General features: G+C 39.7%; 1 protein-coding gene across 2 annotated transcripts; it reads left to right on the forward strand.

Annotated features, from left to right (window-relative positions):
* The first annotated feature begins 43 nt into the window (after positions 1-43).
* PABPC1 (poly(A) binding protein cytoplasmic 1) lies at positions 44-23,400 on the forward strand. Of its 2 annotated transcripts, none has more exons than XM_006260913.4 (15): positions 44-609; positions 8,314-8,507; positions 8,612-8,727; positions 10,605-10,744; positions 13,301-13,395; positions 15,799-15,936; positions 16,032-16,127; positions 17,080-17,352; positions 17,650-17,740; positions 18,176-18,286; positions 19,627-19,781; positions 20,375-20,459; positions 21,130-21,260; positions 21,653-21,748; positions 22,961-23,400. In XM_006260913.4, exons 1-14 carry the CDS (start codon positions 417-419, stop codon positions 21,743-21,745), a joined length of 1,911 nt encoding a protein of 636 aa, XP_006260975.1. In that variant the 5' UTR covers positions 44-416; the 3' UTR covers positions 21,746-21,748; positions 22,961-23,400. The 2 variants fall into 2 exon arrangements, with proteins under 2 accessions (XP_006260975.1, XP_006260976.1); XM_006260914.4 differs by having other exon boundaries at positions 10,605-10,735.
* Positions 23,401-24,710: the final 1,310 nt, after the last annotated feature.

The raw sequence follows: 24,710 nt of genomic DNA on the forward strand, positions 1-24,710 counted from the left end.
CGGCTATATATAGAGCGCGGCCGGGGCGGCGGCCTCCCCCTTGTCCCCCGGCCGCCGTCGGTGCTGTGTGCGCAGTGCGTGTGCTCCGGACACGCCGCACCATTTCTTACTAAAAAAAAATCCTTAAAAAAAAAAGGCAAAACCCCCCCAAAAATCCTTAAAAAAAAAAACAACCCTTTAAAAAAAAAAAAAAAAGGAGAAAAAAAAAAAAGAAACCCCGTCCCTCCGCCCGCAACCGGCCGGGGCGATACGAAACCACCGGTGAAGCGAAGCCCCGGACCCGACGCAGCCGAGAGGAGCCGCCCGCCAGGCCACGACCCGGACCCGGACCCGGACCCGCGCAGCCGTTAAGTTTCGAACCCGCCGACGGCCGCCGCTGCCGCAGCGCAGCCCTTGGTGCGGGAGCCGGCGGCAGCATGAACCCCAGCGCGCCCAGCTACCCCATGGCCTCGCTCTACGTGGGGGACCTGCACCCCGACGTCACCGAGGCCATGCTGTACGAGAAGTTCAGCCCCGCCGGGCCCATCCTGTCCATCCGCGTCTGCCGGGACATGATCACCCGCCGCTCCCTGGGCTACGCCTACGTCAACTTCCAGCAGCCCGCCGACGGTGAGCGCCGGGCGGGAGCCATGTTCCCCTCCCCCGCCCCGGCTCCGGCCTGCTGCAGGGCCCGGCCGGGGCTGGGTTTCCGGGCCGGCCCCACGCGGCCTGGGGCTGCTGCGCCTCGTGGCGCGGGGGGGGGAAGGGGGGAAGACGCTTCCTCATGCGCTCGCCGGGAATCGAAAGCGAGAGGTCGAGGCCGGACTCGGCCCCAGCGGGGTCCCCGCGGGTCGGTGCGCCTGGGCCTGGGCTCGCGGGAAGACGCCACTGCTGTGAGCAGCCTGGGGGGTGCGGGGAGGAAGGAGGCCTGGAGAGCGCCACCCTTGGAAGTCCGGCCATCACCAGCTCCCAAGCCTGTCAGGCAGGACCTTCCTGCTGAGGTGATTTAGGCACCGGGGTTGTGCCTCATCTCCGGGGCAGCATTGTGACACCGTGCTTAGTCCTCCTGGTGAATTGCTCAATAATGGGCTCTTACAGGATCCACAAAAGTTCGTGTCATTGCATCGCGGTCAGGTTATGTCGCATCAGGAACTAATTTTTTCCCCGTGGGTTTGTAAGTGACCTGTAAATAGGAGTTGAGGCGGAAATATGCCAGGCAGGGTTTTCTTTCAGAGGACGTGGTGTCTGGATGACTCCCTTTTAAGTTTCAAATCTCCTGTGCAAACTTCAGAGCTCAGCTAAAGCGGGGTTTGGGAAACAGCTGATCTGGGAAAGGGCTAACCATCTGTGGTTATGTTTTCGGAAAAAATTAAGAATGGAGACACTTGGCTCCAAATTCTGACATTTGGATTAGCTGAATTTCAGTATAAGCTTTTATGCTAGAATTTACGCTTGTTTTACTGTCTGCGCAGTACAGACCAGAGTTCTTTTGGCTGTATTGGCATTTATAGATATGTAATAAAATTCACCAGCAACTACGTTTACTAGATCGTAGCTACAGCCCTTTTAGTCTCTTCTCAATTTTCTCCTACATCAGGGAGCTTTTAATTTTATTTAACTAGTACATAGAATGTGAGGGCTTAAATGTTAAGCTTCTAACAAATGCAAGACTTTCGGGACCACCTCTTCTTTTAAAAGAGTAGCTAGTTTCTAACTGCTAATAAAACGAATATGAAGCTGTAGTTAGGCTACACTGAGGGTAGATATGCACCTAACATTAAGATGTATTGAATTTTCATGAACTCAAGCTCACTTCATTGAGAGTTACACTGTAGTCAAATCTTAGAAGGAAAAAAAAAAAGTGTTGAGTCAAAATAATTCTTGGTGTATTGGACAATATCACAAATTAGTAAGGTCTTATGAATGGTCCTGTTCTTTTACATAAATAAGTTTATTTCAACTGTCCTTTATTTAGCCTGTAACTGTTTCTAGTAACTTCTCTTTGCTTCACAGGTCCATTTCTTCAGATGACTGTTTTCATTTACATTAAATGGAGTGAAGGACAAGTCATTATTTTCCTTGGTCTTTCTAGGCTGTATCTGCTTGTTTTTCCAGACCTGAGGAAGGGCACTTTTTTACCTGAAAGCTTATCTAAGTTCTTTCCCAACTAAAAGAAAATTGTTAGTCCAAAAAAAGATAGTTCCAAACAAACCGTGCTTCTGATAATAATATTGGGGCAGAAGTTGGACGTGTTTCAAACACCACTCTTCTCTGATCTAGAACTGAAATAGTGGCCTAGTATTTTGTGGATGATCCTATCACTTTTGGGACAGGATTGTGGTGGATATTTAACTGGGGAGTGTAGCTAACACTCCAGTTTCAGTTGGATGTTTTCTTAATGCAAAGCTGTTTGTTCTTGTCAACAGCTGCCCTTTTGACATTTTAGAGGATAACCTATATTATATTGTTTTAAGAATTGGAATTACTTTGAGGCTTTTGGGGGATATGAAGTCCCTGCATATTTACTGTATTTAGTTTTTGTTTAGTAGTGCAATTATGTTGGTTAAAAACACCTTCCAGCCAGAACAGTGAAAAAAAATTAAAAATATATTAAATGCACAAATGACAGTTCTAATCTTTCTCTACTGTTCTATTCCCCCATCAGTAGAGTGCTTAAAATATCCTTAAACCGTATCTGGTAACTTTAAAATAAAAATTCAGTGTATTTGCAAATACTGCCAAAAGTGATATTTGTAGAAGAATTTTATAGATAATAACTCCGTTTACAGACCTAAAATTGAGGCACAGATGCCATTCTTGACTCCTACTTCAGTATTCGTTTTTATTTATTTATTTATTTTAATTCCAAGTGGCAGGCCTTTCTCATTTTAACTTAACTACAGTTTAAAATCTTGTCATATTTGTTTCATTAACAGCTAGTGATTAGTCAGGGTTTTTAGAATGGTATTATTTGAAGTCTAATTTCATACATAGAGCACCTACAAACCAGAAATCTCAGAGCTCTTTCTAAACACTAATTAAGCTTGATGACAGCTTCTTAAAGTATTCAAGTATTTCCACACCTTGCCTGATGATTGAGTCAGTGTTGTCAAGGATGACAAACCAGGTTGTCTTGTTGTCTGATCAGTATAAATGAAACAATTTTGAACAAATACAGGTGGTTTTGTTGTCATTTTTTGTTGCCAAGGAGATTTATAGATTGATTATGTTCCACAGAAGTTTTTCATATAAGTAGACACTTCTGTATATACATCCTTCAACTTTCTTTTTACTTTTAGGAAAAAAAAGAGGGGGGGTGTATTTCATGTTACCTGTATGTATAATACAGTACAGTCAGTTATGAAGTTGACTGTCCCAGCTCACTTGCAACTAAAATGGGAACTGGTGACTCATTCAGTAGAAGCTTAAGCTGAATCAGCAAATGTATAACATGGGTAAACTTAGTAGGTGTGGCCATTTGGTAATAAGTTAACTACTGAATGTTATTGTCTTGAAAACAAAGGTGCAGTCCTTTATGGAAAACAAGTTAAAATGATTTATTCAAGGCTGTCAATTTTGCTAGCTGCATTTAAGATGCAAAGCAAGGTGGGTCACTGACTGATACCTAGTTTGATTGTAGTGTTTTTGGTCTCCATTTAAACCAAGTGGTTTCACAGGTGAAAAAAGTGTTAAACGTTCATTTTTTTTTTAATTGCAATTAATTTAAACTGTGCATCAAAAATGTCTGAAGGGGAGAGGGCTTGAGATTCTAGTGTTGGCTCTGCAGACCAGGTATATGATGGGCAAAAGCACTTGTATTTTACGTGCAAGGAATTTGCACAATTTTAACTTAAATGAATGCTGTTATCTTGAGGTATGTAGCATGCTTGTACAGGCCAGTGTGGACACTTCCTAGGAGGAATGGGTCAGGGGTTGTTTTGGTATGTTTGGGGAATTGAGGCATAAAAAATGCTGAAGAAAAGAAGAAAACAAATCTCGTGTCTGCTCCTTGGAGTCGTGAAATTATTTTTGATTTGCTACAATTACTAAGCAGTTTTAGATTTCATAGATGTTAGGGCTGGAAGGGACCTTGAAGATCATCAAGTCCAGCCCTCTGCCTCAGGGGGCAGGAAGTCAGCTAGGGTCAAAGGATTCCAGCAAGATAAGCATCCAAACTAATTTATCCAAATTTTAATTTCCTTTGGTTTATGGTAGCTATTTAAACACTGATCCAGTAAGAACTATATTGATTCCTGTCACTATTTTCATTTGGCTATCAATTATTGGATGGTAACATTAGACTTTTAGACTCTCGGAGGAGGCCACTGACTGAATTTGTCTATTCTCCTCAACCCTTTTATAGTAAGTGCAATGTGCACACACAGGTGGTGTATATGAAAGGAAAATAATACTAGTTATTTCTAGGGTACAATACATTTTCTGTATAAAGACACCTCAAGGTTCACATGAAATCTGAAAACAGAATAGAAAGAAGGATAAGAGCCAGGGTATAAACATTTTATTTATATCATGGTAACCTGACCACTGGCACCTTTGTCCACCACGTAGCCCAGAGGCATCAGTGGCCTGCCCCTTCTGTGAGAAGGAGGTGGAGAAAACTCACATACCTCCCTTGACTGCCCTGGCTGCAGCCACTTGCCTTCTTTCCCTCCCTCCTCCCCCCCCCCCCCCCCCCCGTTATCTTTGGTGCATGGGATGTGGATTTCTCCTGCATGTAAGCTTTCTCTGTCCTCTACCAAGCAGCTGAGGAAAGTGTCATCAGCCTGGTCAGGTTCTTTGTGCTGGGCCATGCCAAAATGGTGACCCTGAAGGGCTTTTTTTGACAGTGCCTTTCCCCCCTTGAACTTCATATGTAAGCACATGTCTTTCTTCAGTTTGACCACTTCACGTTACAACAGAGCATAGTCTACTTTGGATCACGTAGTCATTGAGGGGTCTCGCTTCTTGGTGGAAAATGGCCAGCTAAGTGTGACTCTTGAAGGGCATATAGGGAGGAAGTCTTAATCTCTAGCTGTAATGGTAGTTTATTTAATAATGAATGTTTTCATGCCCAGGCCCTTTGTGGGGTGGATATCTACTTTCTCCCTTTCACTTTATTACAAAATTGTTAAAAACAAAGTTTTTAAGGTCAGAAAAATCTTAACTACTTGGCTAAAGTCAGCAGTATAAAAATGCTCAGGATATTAGCAGTATTCATTTTGTTAGGTTTTCCAGATGAAACTTATTTTTATTAAGTAGTTGACAATAAATGTGATATTTTTTTTTTTAATCTAGTTGATTCTTCTTTCTGTTTAAAAAAAAAAAATGGTCAGCATGTGCAGGGTTTGGTTTTTAAAAAACTGGCCTGTCAGTATGTTCCTGGTTTTCGATCAACATTTTCTCAGTATACCACTTGAGATGATTGAAACTTTTTCTTTTTTTGTTGTGAAAACAAACTGTAACCATTTGGTTATACTATATTGACTACATTTGGTTCATTAGTAAGTCCTGTTACCTTCGTGCATGACAATGGCAGTAAAGAAAGCTTTGAAAAAATTCATAGATTCATAGATGTTAGGGTCGGAAGGGACCTGAATAGATCATTGAGTCCGACCCCCTGCATAAGCAGGAAAGAGTGCTGGGTCTAGATGACCCCAGCTAGATACTCATCTAACCTCCTCTTGAAGACCCCCAGGGTAGGGGAGAGCACCACCTCCCTTGGGAGCCCGTTCCAGACCTTGGCCACTCGAACTGTGAAGAAGTTCTTCCTAATGTCCAATCTAAATCTGCTCTCTGCTAGCTTGTGGCCATTGTTTCTTGTAACCCCCGGGGGTGCCTTGGTGAATAAAACCTCACCAATTCCCTTCTGTGCCCCCGTGATGAACTTAAAGGCAGCCACAAGGTCGCCTCTCAACCTTCTCTTGCGGAGGCTGAAAAGGTCCAGTTTCTCTAGCCTCTCCTCGTAGGGCTTGGTCTGCAGGCCCTTGACCATACAAGTTGCCCTTCTCTGGACCATCTCCAGGTTATCCGCATCCTTCTTGAAGTGTGGCGCCCAGAATTCCACGTAGTACTCCAACTGCGGTCTGATCAGCTCCCGATAGAGGGGAAGTATCACCTCCTTGGACCTATTCGTCATGCATCTGCTGATGCACGATAAAGTGCCATTTGCTTTTCTGATGGCTTCGTCACACTGCCAGCTCATGTTCATCTTGGAGTCCACTAGGACTCCAAGATCCCTTTCCACCTCTGTGCCACCCAGCAGGTCATTCCCTAGGCTGTAGGTGTGCTGGACATTTTTCCTCCCTAGGTGCAGCACTTTGCATTTCTCCTTGTTGAACTGCATCCTGTTGTTTTCTGCCCACTTGTCCAACCTATCCAGGTCTGCCTGCAGCTGTTCCCTGCCCTCCGGCGTGTCCACTTCTCCCCATAGCTTTGTGTCATAATGTTAAGGTGTGTAAGGGTTCATAGGTTAAAAGGAGAAGCTTGATGTGACTTTGGTGCTGGAAGCAAACAGTAGTTTAAGACTGAGAAATAACTTGGTATAGTCATGCATTTGTATCAAAAGCTCTTCATCTTTGCTTTTGCTTTTGTCATGTTCTGTTCTGCATGTAAATAGCATAATTTATGGTGTCCTCTGGGTGTGGTTTCAGACATTTAACAGTGTTCCTGTTTAATCTGCCTCTCCAGACACACACAGGCATGGGTGTGAAACTAGTCCAGAAGACCATAAGTCTGTATCCACCGTAACTCGGAACCTTGCCTATTCCTTGCTTAAACACATTCTCCATGACTTGCTACCTATATGCCTGTTACGTCTTGCCATGTTACTACTGCGGAGTGTTATGCTATGGAAACTGAAGAACATTTCTTGTGTGTCCATTTTTAAGTAGAGATTTTTCTAGAAATCAAATTCCAAGTTTTCTTTGAAAAAAGCTAGTCATGAAGTTCTGAATAGACTAGTTTTTAACCACCCGTGTAAAATAGTGCATTTCATTTGCCTCTTAAAGCAGCTCAGATGTTTTCCAGAAACTATAGGAACAGTTTATGCTTGGAATTGTAGAAGACACAAACTTTTCAGTCAAAACCAATATTTTAGAAGCACAAAAATCTGTGCTAATAAATTAAAGCTTTGCAACATGCAAAATCTGTTGCTAAGTTACTGCAATACTAGAAGTAGTGTTACTTTTACATTCTCACTACTCAGTCCCCTGCAAGGCCATTACAAGTACCTGTTTTGGCACTCAGAGGGTACATGAAACTGCTGCAGAAACAAAACTGTCTTGGCCTGCACTAGACAGTTTTTCAATATAGGGATATGGTATAAATGTTTTGGTTTTGGTGATACTTTACACAAGGGCTTTTGCCAGTATAAGACATTATAGTAGCATATAAGTGCTTCAGTTAGACAAGTTGTTTTGTTCAGGCAAATGGCATAATCTTATCCCAGCAAAGGTTTTGTTTTTGTCTTTGTTTTGATTTATATAAACTGTATCTACGTTAGGGTTTGCTGGCATAGCTATAGTGCAGGGGTGGGCACCCCCCAGCACACATGCCAGAGCATGGCATGAGAAGCTGTTTTGCTCAGCACACTGCAGCTGGGCTGGGTGCAAGGAAGCCAGGAGGCTGCAAATAGCTGCATCAGGGTCTAGAACCCAGCACCAGCTATGTCGCAGCATCAGCTGCACATGTATCTTGGGTATGTGTGCAGCCAGTGCCAGGGATCCAGAGCCCCCAGCCGGCCTCTGGCAGCAGTGGGTGCACATGTGCCTTGGGTGGGAAAGGGGCCGGGGCAGTGCAACACCCCCCTGCCCCCATTCTACTGGATGTGTGTATGCACCCACTGCCAACGACAAGTATCAGGGCTCTTGCATCTCCCCCAACATCTGCCCCTGGTGCACCAAGCCAAGGGCATGGATCACAGTTGCAGTGTTCTTGGCACTCTGGCCAAAAACATTGCCAACTTCTACTATAGTGGCCAAACCTTCTCTAGCATAGACTTGACCATACGTGTCACCCATTGATATAGTCTTTCTTCCATATTCTGAATATGATTGTTCCTGGAGCAGAGAGAGTTCTGCCACTCAACCAGCCAATTTGTATGTCTTCTCTGGCAAAATGGAGTTAAAATAGAGGAAACTTAAAATTTAATTTTAATATCCATACTTTTTTTGTTGTTGCAATATTCAAGTTATATTTTAGCGGTGGGTGAGAATGGGATAAATTTCTACTGGATTAAATTATAGAAAGAATTAATGAATTTTTAAAGTAAGATTATTATGTCTATTAAGATAATAACTTAGCACTTCTCGCTAACATTAGTATGTCTTTTTCCAGCTGAACGAGCTTTGGATACCATGAACTTTGATGTCATTAAGGGCAAGCCGGTGCGCATTATGTGGTCTCAGCGTGATCCATCTTTGCGCAAAAGTGGTGTTGGAAACATTTTCATCAAAAACTTGGATAAATCCATTGATAATAAAGCTTTGTATGATACATTTTCTGCTTTTGGAAACATCCTCTCTTGTAAGGTAAGTGGCAAATCACTGGTGTGCACAATGATGTGATGTCAGAAACAGCAAAACCACAGTTGAGCTATTTCACAAGCATTACAACAGACTCTCTTCTTTAATAGGTGGTTTGTGATGAAAATGGATCTAAGGGCTATGGATTTGTACATTTTGAGACACAAGAAGCTGCTGAAAGAGCTATTGAAAAAATGAATGGTATGCTGCTTAACGACCGCAAAGTGTAAGTACATAAATAGATATTTGAGGCTTCTTGACAGACTGAAATTCAGTCTGCATTGGGACTGTGATGTACACCTAGAAAAGGCAAATAATTCAAAATATGTTGCTTATTTTAAAGGGATTAGTTAAAAAATGTATTGATATATACTTTAAGATGTTGATTACATATACTGATGGCAAGAAGAATATGAAAAATGTGGATAAAATGGAATCTTAACAAGAAAATCAGCTTTAGTTTTGTGTTTTGAGATGATATTGTAGCTAGGGTATTGAGAATTGGGATGTAAACAGTGTTTCTTGCTTCCTTTTGTTTATGATATATTCAGTTTTATTTGTTTTTATTTATATGCTGCAAATAATTGTTTTCCACTTAGGGTGCTTTTAAACTGTTGCTAGTATATATTGGATAAACATTTTAAATCCAACCAGACTCTTGTGCTTGCATCAGTGAAGAACAGTTTAAACTATTGGAATCTGCATTCAAGATGTAGGAAAAGTTCTCATTTGACCCTTGGGTTCTTGCTTCCTAGGCTAATGGAAACTGAATGGTATTGCAAATGATGCTTAAACGTTAGGGTGTTCTTACCAGTTTACTTGTAAAAACCAATGTGTCCAACAAGCATGACTGTAATAATCTTTGGGTTAGAGAAGAGGAGCGGTGTCTTGGGAAAATATGGATAATAGAAAATCAGCATCGACAGTACTCTCCTGGGCAAATTTTCTTTTCCTGTTAACATCTAAATTTTTTGCATAGAAGAAGAGGAGTGTAGCACCGAGGGAGGCTCTATCCTATAGAGGCATGTATCTCTCTCTCTGTAGAAAAGGCTGTGTACGACTTCTCAAATAGTTTTGTACTATGGGGGTTTTTTTTAATTGAACCATTTAATAGATAGATATGCTGTGGTGGTTTTTTCTTAATAGCAGTTCCTTCTCTACTTACACTTTAACTAGCCTAACAGTTCCACTAGTAATTATTAGCTTGAACGCCTTTAATTTTAACCTGGTTTAGTCCACCATAAAAACTCTTTTCTTTAAAATTCTGTTTTAAGCTGCAGCTTTTAAAGTGGATTAAACAGTTGATCTTACAGTGTAGATTGTTGCAGTACTTGCATCATCAATATTAATATCCAGATATAACTACACATGAGGTCAAGTCATCAACCTTTACCAAAATATGTGGAGTCACTTTACACATCTGTGTTGTATCCACTGGGACAGCTTTGCAGGTTACTCAGCTTTAAACAAAATCAGATAGCTAAAATTTAGTAGAGTCACAAATACAGCTTTGTGAGTAGTTACCATACCAAAATGGTTCCTTGGGGTAGAGAAGGCTCTCCTGAAAGAGCACATTCCTCCCTTGACAGTAATGACTGACTGTATTGTGGTATTGGCTGTTGACTTGTAAAAACAAACCCTCTCCTGGCAGCTTTTGTTTATGAGTGGTAGGATGGACTTTTAGAGAAACAATATGGAAACAATGTTTTAAGGCTACAGACCATGTCAGTACAGCACAAAATGCTGAAGTTAGACTGTTTTAACAGTCATCCAAGACTTTCCCAGTTGATTACTTGTGAGGAAAAGTTAAACTTGACCAACAAAAATTAAAACCTCATCAAGCTGCTAGCAGGGTTGTTTATCATAGTAACTGTGATAAATAGATCAAGATAGCCAGGGGCAGAGTAATTGTTTTTCAAATAAAGTTATATCTTTCATCTGGGAGTTTCTTGCTTATTATTGTGTATTGAGAAGAACTGCACTTAAGAACAAATCATAATCAAATATTTCTCTGGCACAGTTTTGGTTTATATGATAGAGGTGAAATCTTGAATACACAAAGATTTATTTTACATAAAGATTTATTTGTTTTCCTGAAACTAGATTTGTTGGAAGGTTTAAATCTCGTAAAGAACGTGAGGCAGAACTTGGAGCTAGAGCTAAGGAATTTACTAATGTTTACATCAAAAATTTTGGAGAAGACATGGATGACGAAAGACTTAAGGAACTCTTTGGCAAGTTTGGTAATGTCTTAAAACTTTCATGATAAATTTTATATATAGGCAATCTTGGTGGATTTTTTGCATTTTCCTTGTTTGCATGGCATATCTATGAGTTCTTCTCAAGTTGTTTGCCTGCTGAATTAAATATGGAAATGTGTAAAACTTTATCAGCAATATCAGTGACAAATGTCAAGTTCTATCTTTATTACTAATGCTACTTATGGTTTCAGATCTGTATCGGTGCTCTATTGCTTAGTAATTCATATGGTGTATTGCTTTTAGTGAGCAATGTTAAAACCTTAAATATACCAAATGCACTCTATTAACCTATATTCTATTATGTTGTATTATTAAGCTACAACTACTAATTACAGAAGAAAACATCTGACAATCCTTATAAGGGACAGAGCCAAGTATCCAAAACTTGAAATTCTAGTTCTGTTTTATATGGATCACTATGTGCTATTAATGCTATATGTCATACAGGAGGGACAACGCCTTCAGACAGTAGTTCATAGTGCATACACATGTTGTCACTTTGAAAAGGAGAACTACAGGCTTTGGAAGACATTGTACTATAGTGAGCACAGACTCTCCTGCTTATTTTCCTAAGTGTGACACCTGTTGTCCTAGCCCCTCTCACCCTACCTTTGTTCCAGTTCTCTTTCTTTTCTATTCACAGTTCTCCATTTACTACAGATTGTATACCACCCTGTCTTTCTGACTACCAGTATACCTCATTGCTTTGTCAGTTGCCATTTCCTTGCTCTTCCTTCCAGTCTTAGCTTGACTCCTGCTCTTTCTAGTCTAAATTCGTTACATTATAGCTCTTGTTCCCTTTGCATTTGAATTAGCCACTACCTTTTTCACATTTGCTGGAGTCCAGCAGGAGTGTTTTGGAGACCTGAGAGCCAGGAAATAGTCTCTCAGTTGCCTGAACATGGACAAGGCATAGCAGCCTACAACTGACTTTACAAGCACCTGCTTGGCCCTAGGCTGGAGCATGTGTATTGTAGGTGAACGCTTTCAGAAATTTGATTTCTGAGATGTGTTAGGGAGCCTGTGTGAACCTTTTTTTTTTTTCCCCTTCAGGCTTGTATCTTTAAACAGATTTGGATGTATTTTGTAAGCCCGGGGGTGGGGAGGAGATGCATCCTTCACACAAACTGTGACTTTGCAACATCTCGAATCCTTGCTGCAAAGAATGGGGCTCTAGAGAGTTTCACTGGAAAGCTTGCCAGAAGTTTTTAATGTGGCCAAGACAAGTGTATTTTATTTTAACCTCATTCTCTCAAATGGTTGACCCATTTTAGCTGAATGGGTCAAAATGAGGCAACAACTTAGTGAGAAAAATTTCAGTTTTTGACTTTTAGTTGCTTTGATGGGAAGGATCAGGCAGCCATGATGGGGTGTTACTAATTCAGTTTCTGGTACAAATATATTGTGGAAATAAAGTAAAACACCATTTAAGTTAGTAAATTCTTAGAGTATTATCAGTTAAATTCTTTATAAAATATTTTTTCATGTTAAATTTAACTGCCATCTTCAGTCAAATAAAGATTGGTTTCAGTATTAAGTCATTTATTTGCAGAAATGCAGAGCTCCAGTCCATTTCCATAGGAAATGGGGCTACTTCAAGTATTACATTTAATGTTAGGCACCTGTATTTGGAAAATTTTAGCCAAGAATCTTTTTTTTTTTACTAGACCCAAACCTTTACTGGCCCTTGGGCAGCAATGCTGAGGCAGTAACATGCTGCTGACAAAATTTTGCTGTAATTGTCAGCTTCATTTTAACTGTTCACATTCCTTATAGTTGCAGGAAATTAGTCTTGCATGCAATATGTTGGGTATCAGTAAACCATGAATTAAGGACCCATGCATAGGGATCTCTAAATTGTGTTGGAATGCTTGCCCTCCTCCACCTGATTGGTGGAGGGGCCCTGCAGCCAGGCTGTTTTGCCACTGATCACCGGGAATGTGACAACTGCAACACATTTAAAACAGCTGCAAATGGTCCAGCCATCAGGGCTCCTCCACCAATCAGGTGTAGGGTGAGAGGGCAAGCACTGAAATGAAAACATTAAAAGAACATTCTGGGGGGCACTTCTGCATCAGCAGGCATCTCTGTAAATCATCCCAGAAGTTGGTTATAGGTTCTGATCCTGAGAACTGTAGAGATGCTCCAGTATCCTTTAAGGGAGGAACCAGTACATTTAAAAACGACTTGATTTTTGGAATATCACTGATGAAATGTATGCTATATTTGAATGCAAGCTAATAAAAAAAAAAAAAAGTAAATTCTTTGGGAACAAGCTATTTTTCTTTATAATAATAAATATCTAAGAAACCTGTATTCTAAAAGTAAAAATAATTTAGTTAAAATAGCTTTTTATGGAAAATATAGAACTTCAACTGGAGAGTGTATTTTGTAACATCCCATGGTATTAACTAGGAAATAATGCTACTACTGGAGTTTTCATAATAATGACTTCTTTCAGGGAGCACTAAGACTTCCAAACAGAAGACCAAATCTATGTACAGAATAAATATTGTGTGCTTTTTGGATTTTTTTCAGGGCCTGCCTTAAGTGTGAAAGTTATGACCGATGAGAGTGGAAAATCCAAAGGCTTTGGCTTTGTTAGTTTTGAAAGACATGAAGATGCCCAGAAAGTAAGTTTGAGCAGGGGCTTTTTTTTTTCCTTTTAATATATCATTTTGGGAGACAGATAATTTTTTGAGTCTTGGATATTAATAGTTTTGCATTCTGTGGAGATTTCCATATTCAACAAGGATTATGTTTGAGCTTCATACAAAAGCATGTTCAGCAGATATACTGCATCTTCATGTAACATTCTTTTTCTCACTTGGAATAATGGTCTGAAGTCAAGAGCACACTTCTACATGGGAAAGTTCAAGAAGATTGCTAAAATAGCTGATTCTGCCAGTTCAGCTGATCTTGAACTGACACTGGCCATAAATGTAGCAGATATATCAGTATACTTAAGAGCCATATGGAGCTCTGACAGGAGGGCAGAGAAAAGCATTGTGCTTTGAAGATAATTTAGAATGGCAGTTTCTCAAGAAAAACACCTCCTGGTATATACACAGTCTTATTTGATTGTTTTAATGACAAAAAAGATTTGTGGTATTTAATTTCTTTTTGCTTTGTAGAACCAGCACAGCTATGACAAGTGACCTCAAAGCTCCATTCTCTGTTTATTTCAGCAGTTCTTTGAACTACAGTTGCAGTTCACAACTGTACCTATACACATCTCGGTGAATAAACAGGGCATAATTTGATCTTATGTAGGCTCTATTACTGTTGATGTGCAAGGTGAAAAAAATCATCTCTGATGGGCCCCGCAGTGTTGGACGTTAGACAGGGCCCCATAGATTGTAAATTTGTGTACACTGGATATGAAAATATGACAGCAATACCAACTTTGTAATGTGGCTTTTACTCTGGAGAGTAACTTTGTAACCTTGCCCTTTACATGAGTATTTGTCTGAGAGGGCAGCATGCTTCACGGTTTCCATTTTTGGCCTGGGTGGTTTTGATGCATTGGTTTAGTGGCAGTAAGTGCCTTGCATTAAGATGACAAACTAAGCAGAAAAGAACAAATCAAAACAACGAACAAAATGTGCTTTCCCTCAGTTGTCACCAATAAAAAACATATAGCCAATAGATTAGAATAAATCTTCGCTTTTTAAGCCTAGAACGTTTTGATTTCTATGTATTCCTAGTTCAGTTATTTGTCTGCTGCTGTTTTAGGTGTAAACACTTGTGGAATGTGGTTCTTTCATATATAGTGTATCTGCATAATAGGCAAGAGATTTCAGGATATTGGGTAAATGAGTATAAAATAGCTCTAACTTGTGAAAGTGTAATCCAGTAAATTTGTTTTTTTTTTTTAATTTGTGGAATGTGCCTGTGCTAGAGGCTGCTTGTAAGGGAGACTCAGTAAACTCATTGTTTACAGTTTTGAAAACAATATTTTGTTACCTGCACCTCTGAATGCCCTTGTTTTTTGTGGTTTTACAGTCCATTTCTCAGACTTTCAAGTAATTTTCTGCTTTGTCTGAGAGAGAGGAGAAATAAGGGGAATGTATTGTACTATGTGGCATCAAATGTACTTGATATCAAATGGGGGGCAAGAGGAGGATTTTTTTTCCCAAATTTTCAAACTACGGTAATGCTAGCTGTTGTTTTTGACAAGGAAAGATAAGACTTAAATTGTTGATACTTAAACCCATAATCTCCCTTTAGTTTGCTTTTCTTTGCATGCAGTGATTTTTTTCAAAAAGGGCTAAAGACATGGCTTCTTCTGGATACCTTTAGTGTTCTTTTGAATATACTACATTTTACAAGAATAGAGTTCTGTATTTCTGTTTCCTTATAATTTTTCTTTAACCCATATGTTGATGATGACTTGAAAGCTGGTTGAAACTATTCATGCTGTATCTCAGCTACCACTTTACAATGATACGTTTAATTCACCCAAGGACCCCCTTTCCTTGTGACGCCCCTTATGGAGCAACCTCCCAGATCAGGATCTGTCTGCAGATACCTTTTGGATCAAGGAATGGGAAACATGGGAAGTCACAAACAAGTTTTTTGTGACAAACCCCACTTGTCAACTTCCTGGTTTTTAATTAATGTGGCAAGAGTGGTCTCTAAACAGGTTCAGGACAGGCCAAGCACCTCTGCTGCTGGGGCCTCAGTGCTTAACCCATTGTGGTCTTGTGGAGAGATGCAAACAATGTTGCACTTTGAGGAGTGTCCTCTCTACAAACTAAGAAACGGTTTAATAACTTTGAACTCAGTTAACGAGGAGGCTATCGCTTGGCTCTGTGGATTTGCATTTTCTAAATAAATAACCCATATGTTGATCAAAGAACATCTAAGAAAGTTTAATAAAATATGGTTCTGAAAGTTTTGAGGGTGGCTTTGATTCTACCCATATTCAAGCTTTCTTTAGCTTTTTTTGTTGGTGGCTTTATTTATATGCATTTAAACTTTATTCATTAGCAACAGAGAGAGTGTTAGCAACCCTTTGTTTTTAATTTTTGAAGGCTGTGGATGAGATGAATGGGAAAGAACTCAATGGAAAGCAAATCTATGTAGGCCGGGCCCAGAAAAAAGTGGAAAGGCAAACAGAGCTCAAGCGCAAATTTGAGCAAATGAAGCAGGACAGGATCACCAGATATCAGGTTATTTTTAAATTGAATACACAAGCTTATTTTACATAATCTTTTTAACTCAGCTAGTTTGCCTACTTTCAGAATAATATTTTTTTTTTTTTAAGGGAGTAAACCTTTATGTGAAAAATCTTGATGATGGGATTGATGATGAGCGTCTACGAAAAGAATTTTCTCCATTTGGCACAATCACGAGTGCAAAGGTAGAGTAAACTTTGGAACTACTATATTTGTAGCGAGAAAAGTTGGGATGTGTCAACCAAGAGGAGATGGTGGGATTCAATTCTTCAGCTGGCAAGCGTAAGAAGTGGAGATATGGCTTAACAGCCCATAAATACTGCTGTCATTAAATATGAGTATTGGCATTGGTAAAATTAGTTGACATGGTTTTTTAAATGCATTCATATAATTTTCTGGATGTTATTTTATAATAGCAGTTTAAATAGTTTATGGTACATGCACTTCTTTTCAGGGTACTTTAAAAAAGTAATACGGACATAAACCTCTGGTGTATTACATTCATATTTATGAACCTCTGCATGCACTGCCATTTACTTGTTTTTTTGTTTTTGTGCATTATGGATAATAATAATCGACCACATAAGGTTCAGAAATCAGCCTGTCCAGATATTGACAGGACATTTAATTTTAAAAGAAAATTCCATGTAATGATGTGTTTTTTTTACTGTTACCATCTAATAAGACTGATTTCACTTGAATTGCTGGAAAACTGGCTTGTTATTAGATGAACCAGCTGGCTGAAAACGAATACATTATTTTTTGTTGTTTTCAGTTTGGGTATGGAAGCTGGCAGAGCCATTATATTCGGCAGTGATGATCAAAATAACTTTTAATTGGGTGTTCCTCCATATAAGGTTGAAGTTGATGATCTGACTTTGTCTTAAAACTAGGTTAGATCAAAAAATTGAAATGGTTTAATTGCACTAAACTGGGATGGGACGCTATTTCCTTAGCAGAAGGTAGTATTGTCATTGAGTTTATTCTTGCATCTCAGAATTTAAGAAGTACTTTTTAGATGGTCTGTCCTTGCAGATATGCAAAATATTATTTATGTACTTTGAATCTAGGTGATGTCATTACCAAATGATGTTTCCTGCCCCAAATTTGTTTTAAAACTGCACGTTGTTTTGGCAGGTCATGATGGAAGGTGGCCGCAGCAAAGGGTTTGGGTTTGTATGCTTTTCTTCACCAGAAGAAGCCACCAAAGCTGTCACAGAAATGAATGGCAGAATTGTGGCCACTAAGCCATTATATGTAGCTCTAGCTCAACGTAAAGAGGAACGCCAGGCTCATCTCACCAACCAGTATATGCAGAGAATGGCAAGTGTAAGAGCAGTACCCAATCCTGTAATCAACCCCTACCAGCCAGCACCTCCTTCAGGTTATTTCATGGCAGCTATCCCACAGGTATGTATACAAATGTTCTTCACAGTGTGTAGATTCTGCTTAGATTCAGCAGTAAATGTAACTAAATGGAATACATGCAGTGTTGTGTTTAAATGCATAAAAAGTAGTGTGTTTGGTGCTGGACTAAATGCAGCCTGTGAAGATTTTTAAAAGCAAGCTCAGTGATATATTTTAAAGTGTTTCTGGCTCATACTGAATAAACTTAAGGTCAGATTTTTCTGAAACATAAGAAGGTTCATAGAAAGTACTTGGGTATACAAGAATGAAGCAGATACTTTAATTTATATTTCTTGACAGACCCAGAACCGTGCTGCATACTATCCTACTAGCCAACTTGCTCAACTCAGACCAAGTCCTCGCTGGACTGCTCAGGGTGCCAGACCTCATCGTAAGTAGCTTCCTCTGTTGTTCTTCTGAATAAGGGAGAGTTAATTGGAATACTTTGCTCTAGTAAAGAGTTATCTAGATGGTGCTAACTTGGACATATGTATTGTTCATGACACGTAGTGGGTAGAAAAATTGTACACTAGTTGTAGGTCTTGTTTGTATTTAACTGCATGTTAGTGATAATTTAAGATCCTTCTCTTGTTTATAATAATTTGCAAGCTAAATTGCTGTCATTAAACTCAGCAAAATCTGCTTACCAGTTTTGCCCTAAATTGTCTCAGGATTGAATGTCAATTCCCAAAGAAATTAATTTCTCCATTCCTTTACCTGGAATATTGTGGGTAATGGCATAAAATCACTACAAGGGAAACGAATAACCTTTCCTTGTCACTAAGCTATCTATAATGCAATCAAAATATTAATGTTTTACATACAGCTTTCCAGAACATGCCTGGTGCTATCCGCCCAGCAGCTCCCAGACCACCATTTAGTACCATGAGACCAGCTTCTTCACAAGTTCCACGAGTCATGTCAGCACAACGTGTTGGTGAGTTTCAGGGTGTTTTTTTTTTAAGTGTCCATTCCTCTGTAGTACTACACCAGAATCCCTCTTCAGTTAGGTGTATAACTCAGTTGTCACACTTGCAGAGTTTTTGCTAGCACTTGAATAAGCTTTCAAAAGATTGTTTGAAGCTAGCTAATGGTGCTTTTCTCCCTTTTCTGGTTTTCTAATGACCACAATACAGTTATGCTTCAACAATATCCAGGATGGATTAGGTGGTTTAGGTGACTTCTGCTCTCTTTGATCCTGTTTCTTTTCTTATGGCTGTAATTCATGTCATACTTTAACTGTCTCCCCCTACTAATGAAGAAGTAATGAGTGATTTGTTATCTGCTCTTGTTCTTGAATGTACCCCTGTCAAGACCACACTATTGAGGCTGACCTGTAATATCTAGGAGAGGCTATATATTTCTTTCCACTCTTAACTTATGTTTTCTGTTTCTTTAGTCAATCCTTATGTAGTCTTAATTATTTAATCCCCAAGTTTTTTTACACCATTAATTTATTCAGTGCACTTTCATAATGAGGACCACTTGTTTAAAGTGTTGCATGGACAGCCTTGTCCTCCTGCTTGAATCTGTAATATGCACGTGGTAGTTGCTGCAGTAGGTCACCTAGAAAATAATGCAGTTAAAGCTGTTATCTGGCACCTCGCAAGTCGGCACGCTCTATTAACCAGCATGCCAGCTTGTAAGGTAAAAGCGAAACCGGAAGTGCCGACCCCTCACGGCCCAGGGCAAAGCAGCCTGCTCACGGCCCAAGGGAGGGGCAGTGATGCCCTGGACATGGCGGGAGAGGCAGCAGCCCAAACAGGCAAAAACGCCTGTTCAGGCCTCAGTTATATTTTGTTATCTGGCACCCCCCATTTCCCTTGGGTGCCGGATAACAGCTTTTGCTGTACTGGGAAAGCCTGTGTTCTTAGCTGTTAACGCATTGTTGTGGCCTCACTTTGTGTTCAGCTGTCATCATGTGTACAACATGCATACCTAGCACCAGCAAGTGCAGAATGTGGAAACCAGTGAAGTTGTGGTGGTGGTAGTGAAATAAAATTCAAGTGCGCATTTCTGTAACCAGTATTTTTCATTGTGTATAACAAAAACAAGTTGAAAGCAAAATTATGGGAAAATTAATACTTGACAGGCTTGGTTTTGAACTTGCAGGTGACTTTTACTGCCACACTTTTAACTAAGTTCCTGTGAATTGTAGTAATAGTAAAACCAGTATTCAATACTGTCCCAATTCTGTGCCCATTTAAACAACTTGCATAAAGTGTAAGCTTTATAGAAATGGAATTGTTTAGATATAAAATCATGCCATCTTTCCAGCTAATACATCAACACAAACGATGGGTCCGCGTCCTGCAGCAGCAGCTACTGCAGCCACTCCTGCTGTGCGCACAGTTCCACAGTACAAGTATGCTGCTGGTGTTCGTAACCCTCAGCAACATCTTAACACACAGCCACAGGTTGCTATGCAGCAGGTATGTAGTCTTTTATGGGAGCCAAGTAATATTTTTGCTGTGTCAAGCTTTTCTTCCAAATCCGTATCATAATTAAGGCGTTGCTCTCATCACTGGGTCATTAAAGTTGCAGGTTGCCTTACTGGGCCATATTTTCATGAGTCTAAAATATGTTGGGAACAGCTTGCTATTTATTCTGCTGTTAAGTTGTCTTGAATCTTCCTGTTGATGTGGCTTTGCTGGATAAGTTGCACCCAAATAATCCAGAATTTGCCACCTGATTGTAGGAACCAGGGCTGTAAACTTGAGGTTTAAAATATATTTCAAGCCTACTTGGGGGAGGATATTCTGTGCATGGTGATTAAACCGTCAGCCTGTTTTTCCCTTATATAACTTATGATCCTCAGTGAGTTGACTAAGCACTGATGAGCCTCCAATATCACTCATCTCTCACCAGCATAATGACTTGGACATGGTTTTCCCCTATAATTATGTCAGCTTACCTGTCAAAAATATGACTAGGTTGTTGAGGTATAAAAATTCTACATTTTAAGTTGTAGATAGTTGTGTTAGATTCTTAACATTAAAGTACAGTGGTATACATTCACTTGCAGCCTGCTGTCCATGTGCAAGGTCAGGAACCATTGACTGCTTCCATGTTGGCTTCTGCTCCTCCACAAGAACAAAAGCAGATGTTAGGTATGTATATACTATCTCACCTGGCTGCCCTGTAGTAGAAATTAAATATCCTTTGGCTCTTCTAAAACTGTGCACTTCTGATCAGTTACAAAAGTGTTTTGAAAGTTACATAAGAAAATGTAGCATGACTAATCATTAAAACAAAGGAATTATTTGCTGTCTTTCACCTTGTGGCGGTTGACTAGCAACCCTCAGTTTATCTTCCAAAAGGAGCAGCTACAGGAGGGTACCTTGTTCCCTGGAAAAAGTGGTATTGATTAGCAAGAGCGAGACAAAGGAGGTTAAGATAAGACAATTGACAACATTTATACCCAAGCCATAACTTTATTTTGGTGTATTTCACTATGCTAAAGGACTGAGGCCGATGTAATTTAAGGTGTCAGAAGGCCACTCTTTTCCTGAAAACACTCTTTTGAGTCCTTGACTTCACTTTATGTAAGCTTGGTTGCTAATTGCATCAAAGGCTACTTGGTTTTTATACAGTTGTGTTTAGAAAGGTTTGTTTGGAGGTTTTTTTCAGTATATTGAGTGTTCAGGAACATTTGGAAACATAATGCTTTTGAAGAATTTATTCAAATCTTCAGAGATCGTGTAACAAATTTTAGAGCTGTGTTTAGTGCTGGGAGAGACTAATATTTATGGTCAACTGCAAAGTTTTAATATTTTCTAGGTGAACGGCTGTTTCCACTTATTCAATCCATGCACCCTACTCTGGCGGGTAAAATCACCGGTATGTTGTTGGAGATTGACAACTCTGAGCTCCTCCACATGCTCGAGTCTCCTGAGTCTCTTCGTTCGAAGGTAAGTTGACATTTTGCATTTGTGTGCGATTTAGCTGCTGTCTCGTCTGACTTGGATGTGACAAACCTACAGACCACAAAGTTGTTCCCTGTAGGTCAGGAAATTTGAGGGGCAGGGCCCACTACAAAACCTCATAGGGTTTGTACAAAGCCCCTGGCAGCAGGGTGATGAGCAAAAGTATTTGCCAACACAGCCCTACTCGCCCTTGTCTCCATTTACCCTGTGGCAGCTTGGCCCACTGCATGCATAGATGCTGCTGCTGGCTCCACCCATTGGAAACCTAGCAGTTCAGATATGGCCTACGGGGGCAGGTTGAGATTGACACCCCTGTTATAAATTTATTGAAATGATTAAAGCATGGTCTTTGACTAATGACTGTTTGATTCTATCAGGTTGATGAAGCTGTAGCCGTACTACAAGCCCACCAAGCTAAAGAGGCTGCTCAGAAAGCAGTTAACAACCCTGCTGGGGTTCCAAGTGTTTAATATGTGAGTTCCTTGCAAAATAAGTTCTTGTAACTTTTTGTCAAATGTAGTAGCAACAAGGATGCATAATTTGGTAATATTCCTAGAAAGTTTGCCCTCACTTAAATTGGGTGAACTTAGTTGACTCCAAGATAAACATGAGCCAGCAGTGTAATAAAGCCAGTTGCAACTTATCATGCATTAGCAGATGCATGACCAACAGATCGGGGGAGGTGATGCTCCCCCTCTGTGCGGCACTGGTCAGGCCACAGTTGGAGTACTGTGTCCAGTTCTGGGCGCCGCACTTCAAGAAGGATGTGGAGAATCTGGAGAGGGTCCAGAGGAGGGCCACTTGTATGACTAGGGGCCTCTGTGCAAGACTCTACAAGGGGAGGTTGAAGGATCTGGATCTCTTCAGCCTTCACAAGAGACAGCTGAGGGGAGACCTTGTAGCAGCCTATAAGTTTATCAAGGGAGGACAACAGAGAGTTGGAGATGCGCTATTTACCAGGGCACCCCTTGGAGTTCATAGGAGTAATGTGTACAAACTAGTGGAGAGTAGATTCAGGTTAGACATTGTGAAGAAATTTTTCACAGTGGCCAGAATCTGGAATGGGCTGCCAAGAGAGGTGGTACTATCACCTAACTTGGAGGTCTTCAAGAGGAGGCTAGATAGGCACCTGGCTAGGGTCATCTGATCTTGGTCTTTTTCCTGTCGGGGGCAGGAGATCGGACACACAATGATCCTTCGGGGTCCCTTCCGACTCTACAATCTATGAATCTATGACTTGGAGCTCTGCTGGAAATGTTTGCACCGTTGGTCTCTTTTCATTATTACTAGTTAGTCCAACTTGGTACTCAGTTATTGCTGTCATTTAGATATCAGTTTTTCTTCTGTGACTATGAATGGCATAGTACTTCTGCCAACACTGCTTTCCCCAGCTTACAGCCTGAACTGGCTATGTTGATTTGTATAGCTCTACAATATTTTAAGTACTTTGTATTCGGGAATTGTTAGTAAGCTTTCTCCATTGCTATGATTTCCTGGTTATAATGGTCTCAGGAGACTGTGGCCTGCTGTATAAAATAGGAAGGAGTTGGAATCAAACTGGTTATGGTGGTACAATTCAGTGCCTAGAAGCCTCCAGGATATTAACTGATGCCATAGAAGGGATATAAAAAAATGCAAGTTACATTTTCACATTTAAAAGCTAGTAATATTGTTTTTATTTGCAGAAAGATCTGGGACTACAAACTAGAACTTCGCTTCACTGAAGAAAAAATAATCTAAACATGGAAAAACTATTAAATATTGAGAAAAAACATTGCAAAATATAAAATAAATAAAAAAAAGAAAGGAAACTTGGAAGCTTATGTACAGAGCAAATGCCAGGACTAGCAAAACTAATGCTAGTCCTAGATTACCTATTGATTTAAAATTTAAAAAAAATAGTAAAATAAAAAATACAAATTAATGTTTTATAAACCCGGGGGAAAAGAATTTTCAGCACAGTACAAAATTTAAAGCATTCCTTTCTTTAATTTTGTAATTCTTTACTGTGGAAAAGCTCAGAATATCACCACTGTTTTAGTTGACAGTGGAATTGATAGCTGAGCAAAGAAACGTAATTTGGATTATAAAATTCTTGCTTTAATAAAAATTCCTTAAACACTGACTTACTTTTCATAACTTCTTTCTTCTTTAATGTTGGTGTGCTTCACACTAGTAGTATAATTCTAGAAGTGGATATCTACTCTCTGTGGAGTTTCTGGCTAAGATTAACCTGCATTTGGTCATCTTTCTCCGATATATAAACTCCAGTGTTAACAAATGTGAAATGAGCAGTTGGATCTACTCTTTCTTAGTTTTAAATTCTTAATAGTGTGACTTTTGTGGCTTCATGCTCACTTTACTATAAATAAATCAGATCAAGTTGCCCATATTTTTAGATGGCTTAAGGTGCAGTAGAGAAAAATGTATACCCATTCCCAGAGTAGAAGGAAATATGATTTCTGCAGAACCCATTTTCCAGGTTTTAAGACAGCTGGCTTTTCTGAATTCCCATGACTGTTGCTGCAGCAGTTATTTACATGAGATTAAAACAAAGGGACTCAAAGGACTTTCAAGAATGCCTAGGAATTCATGATGATTCCATATTTTGCCATGCCAGTAATTTTGATCTAACCTTTGTCCAAAGCGTGCTACAAAGCTACATTTTTCTTTTGAGGAATAATTTATTGCAACAAAAATTGTAGCAAAGTTGCTACAAAGTATTAGAGTACAACTTATCCAAACTGCAAGGCACTGATTATAATGAAGAACAAGCCCTTTTAAATGGCTGCTTAACTTGAGACTAATTCTCCTTGGAACCAAAATGTTTCTATAATGTGCAATGATCTTTAATACAAAAGTAAGTTGTTTGCTCTGAAGTTTAATTTTTCTTGGGATAAAAACAACTTTTGGCTCAAATCCAGCCTCCTAACCTTTTGTCTGTTACCAAGGTTAACAAATCCTTTTTAACGTTTTAGTAACTCACGTTTTTTAGATTTGTATGGACATTTAATCTAGTCAGGTAGACCTGGTGACCCTAATCTGAGCCTAAACCATGGTTCTGATTATTAAATTTGCTTGTGCTCATTTTTAGCAGTAGGTCTGTATACAGGAGCTGTGTTAAGGGAGAGAAAAAGAATCCACTGATTTTCACCATTTACAAGGTTTATTAGTAACTTGCAGTGATTTAAAAGGGTTGTGGTAGCAACCATTGATGGTGGATGACATGAACTCCTACTTACCGTTTAAAACATCTTGATGGCAACAGGCAATCAATCCTACTGGTTCTGTCTGGAGACAATGGCAGCCTCTAAGAAGTGAAAATCATTGCATTTTTTGCTAAAAGATCTTCAATTAAACAGTTATGCACATTGAAATTAGTGCCATTATGTTCAGGGATGAACATTACTGAAATGAATGAGAGCACACCCAAAG

Source organism: Alligator mississippiensis, chromosome 3 (genome assembly GCF_030867095.1).
Source record: "Alligator mississippiensis isolate rAllMis1 chromosome 3, rAllMis1, whole genome shotgun sequence".
Taxonomy (NCBI): Eukaryota; Metazoa; Chordata; order Crocodylia; family Alligatoridae; genus Alligator; species Alligator mississippiensis.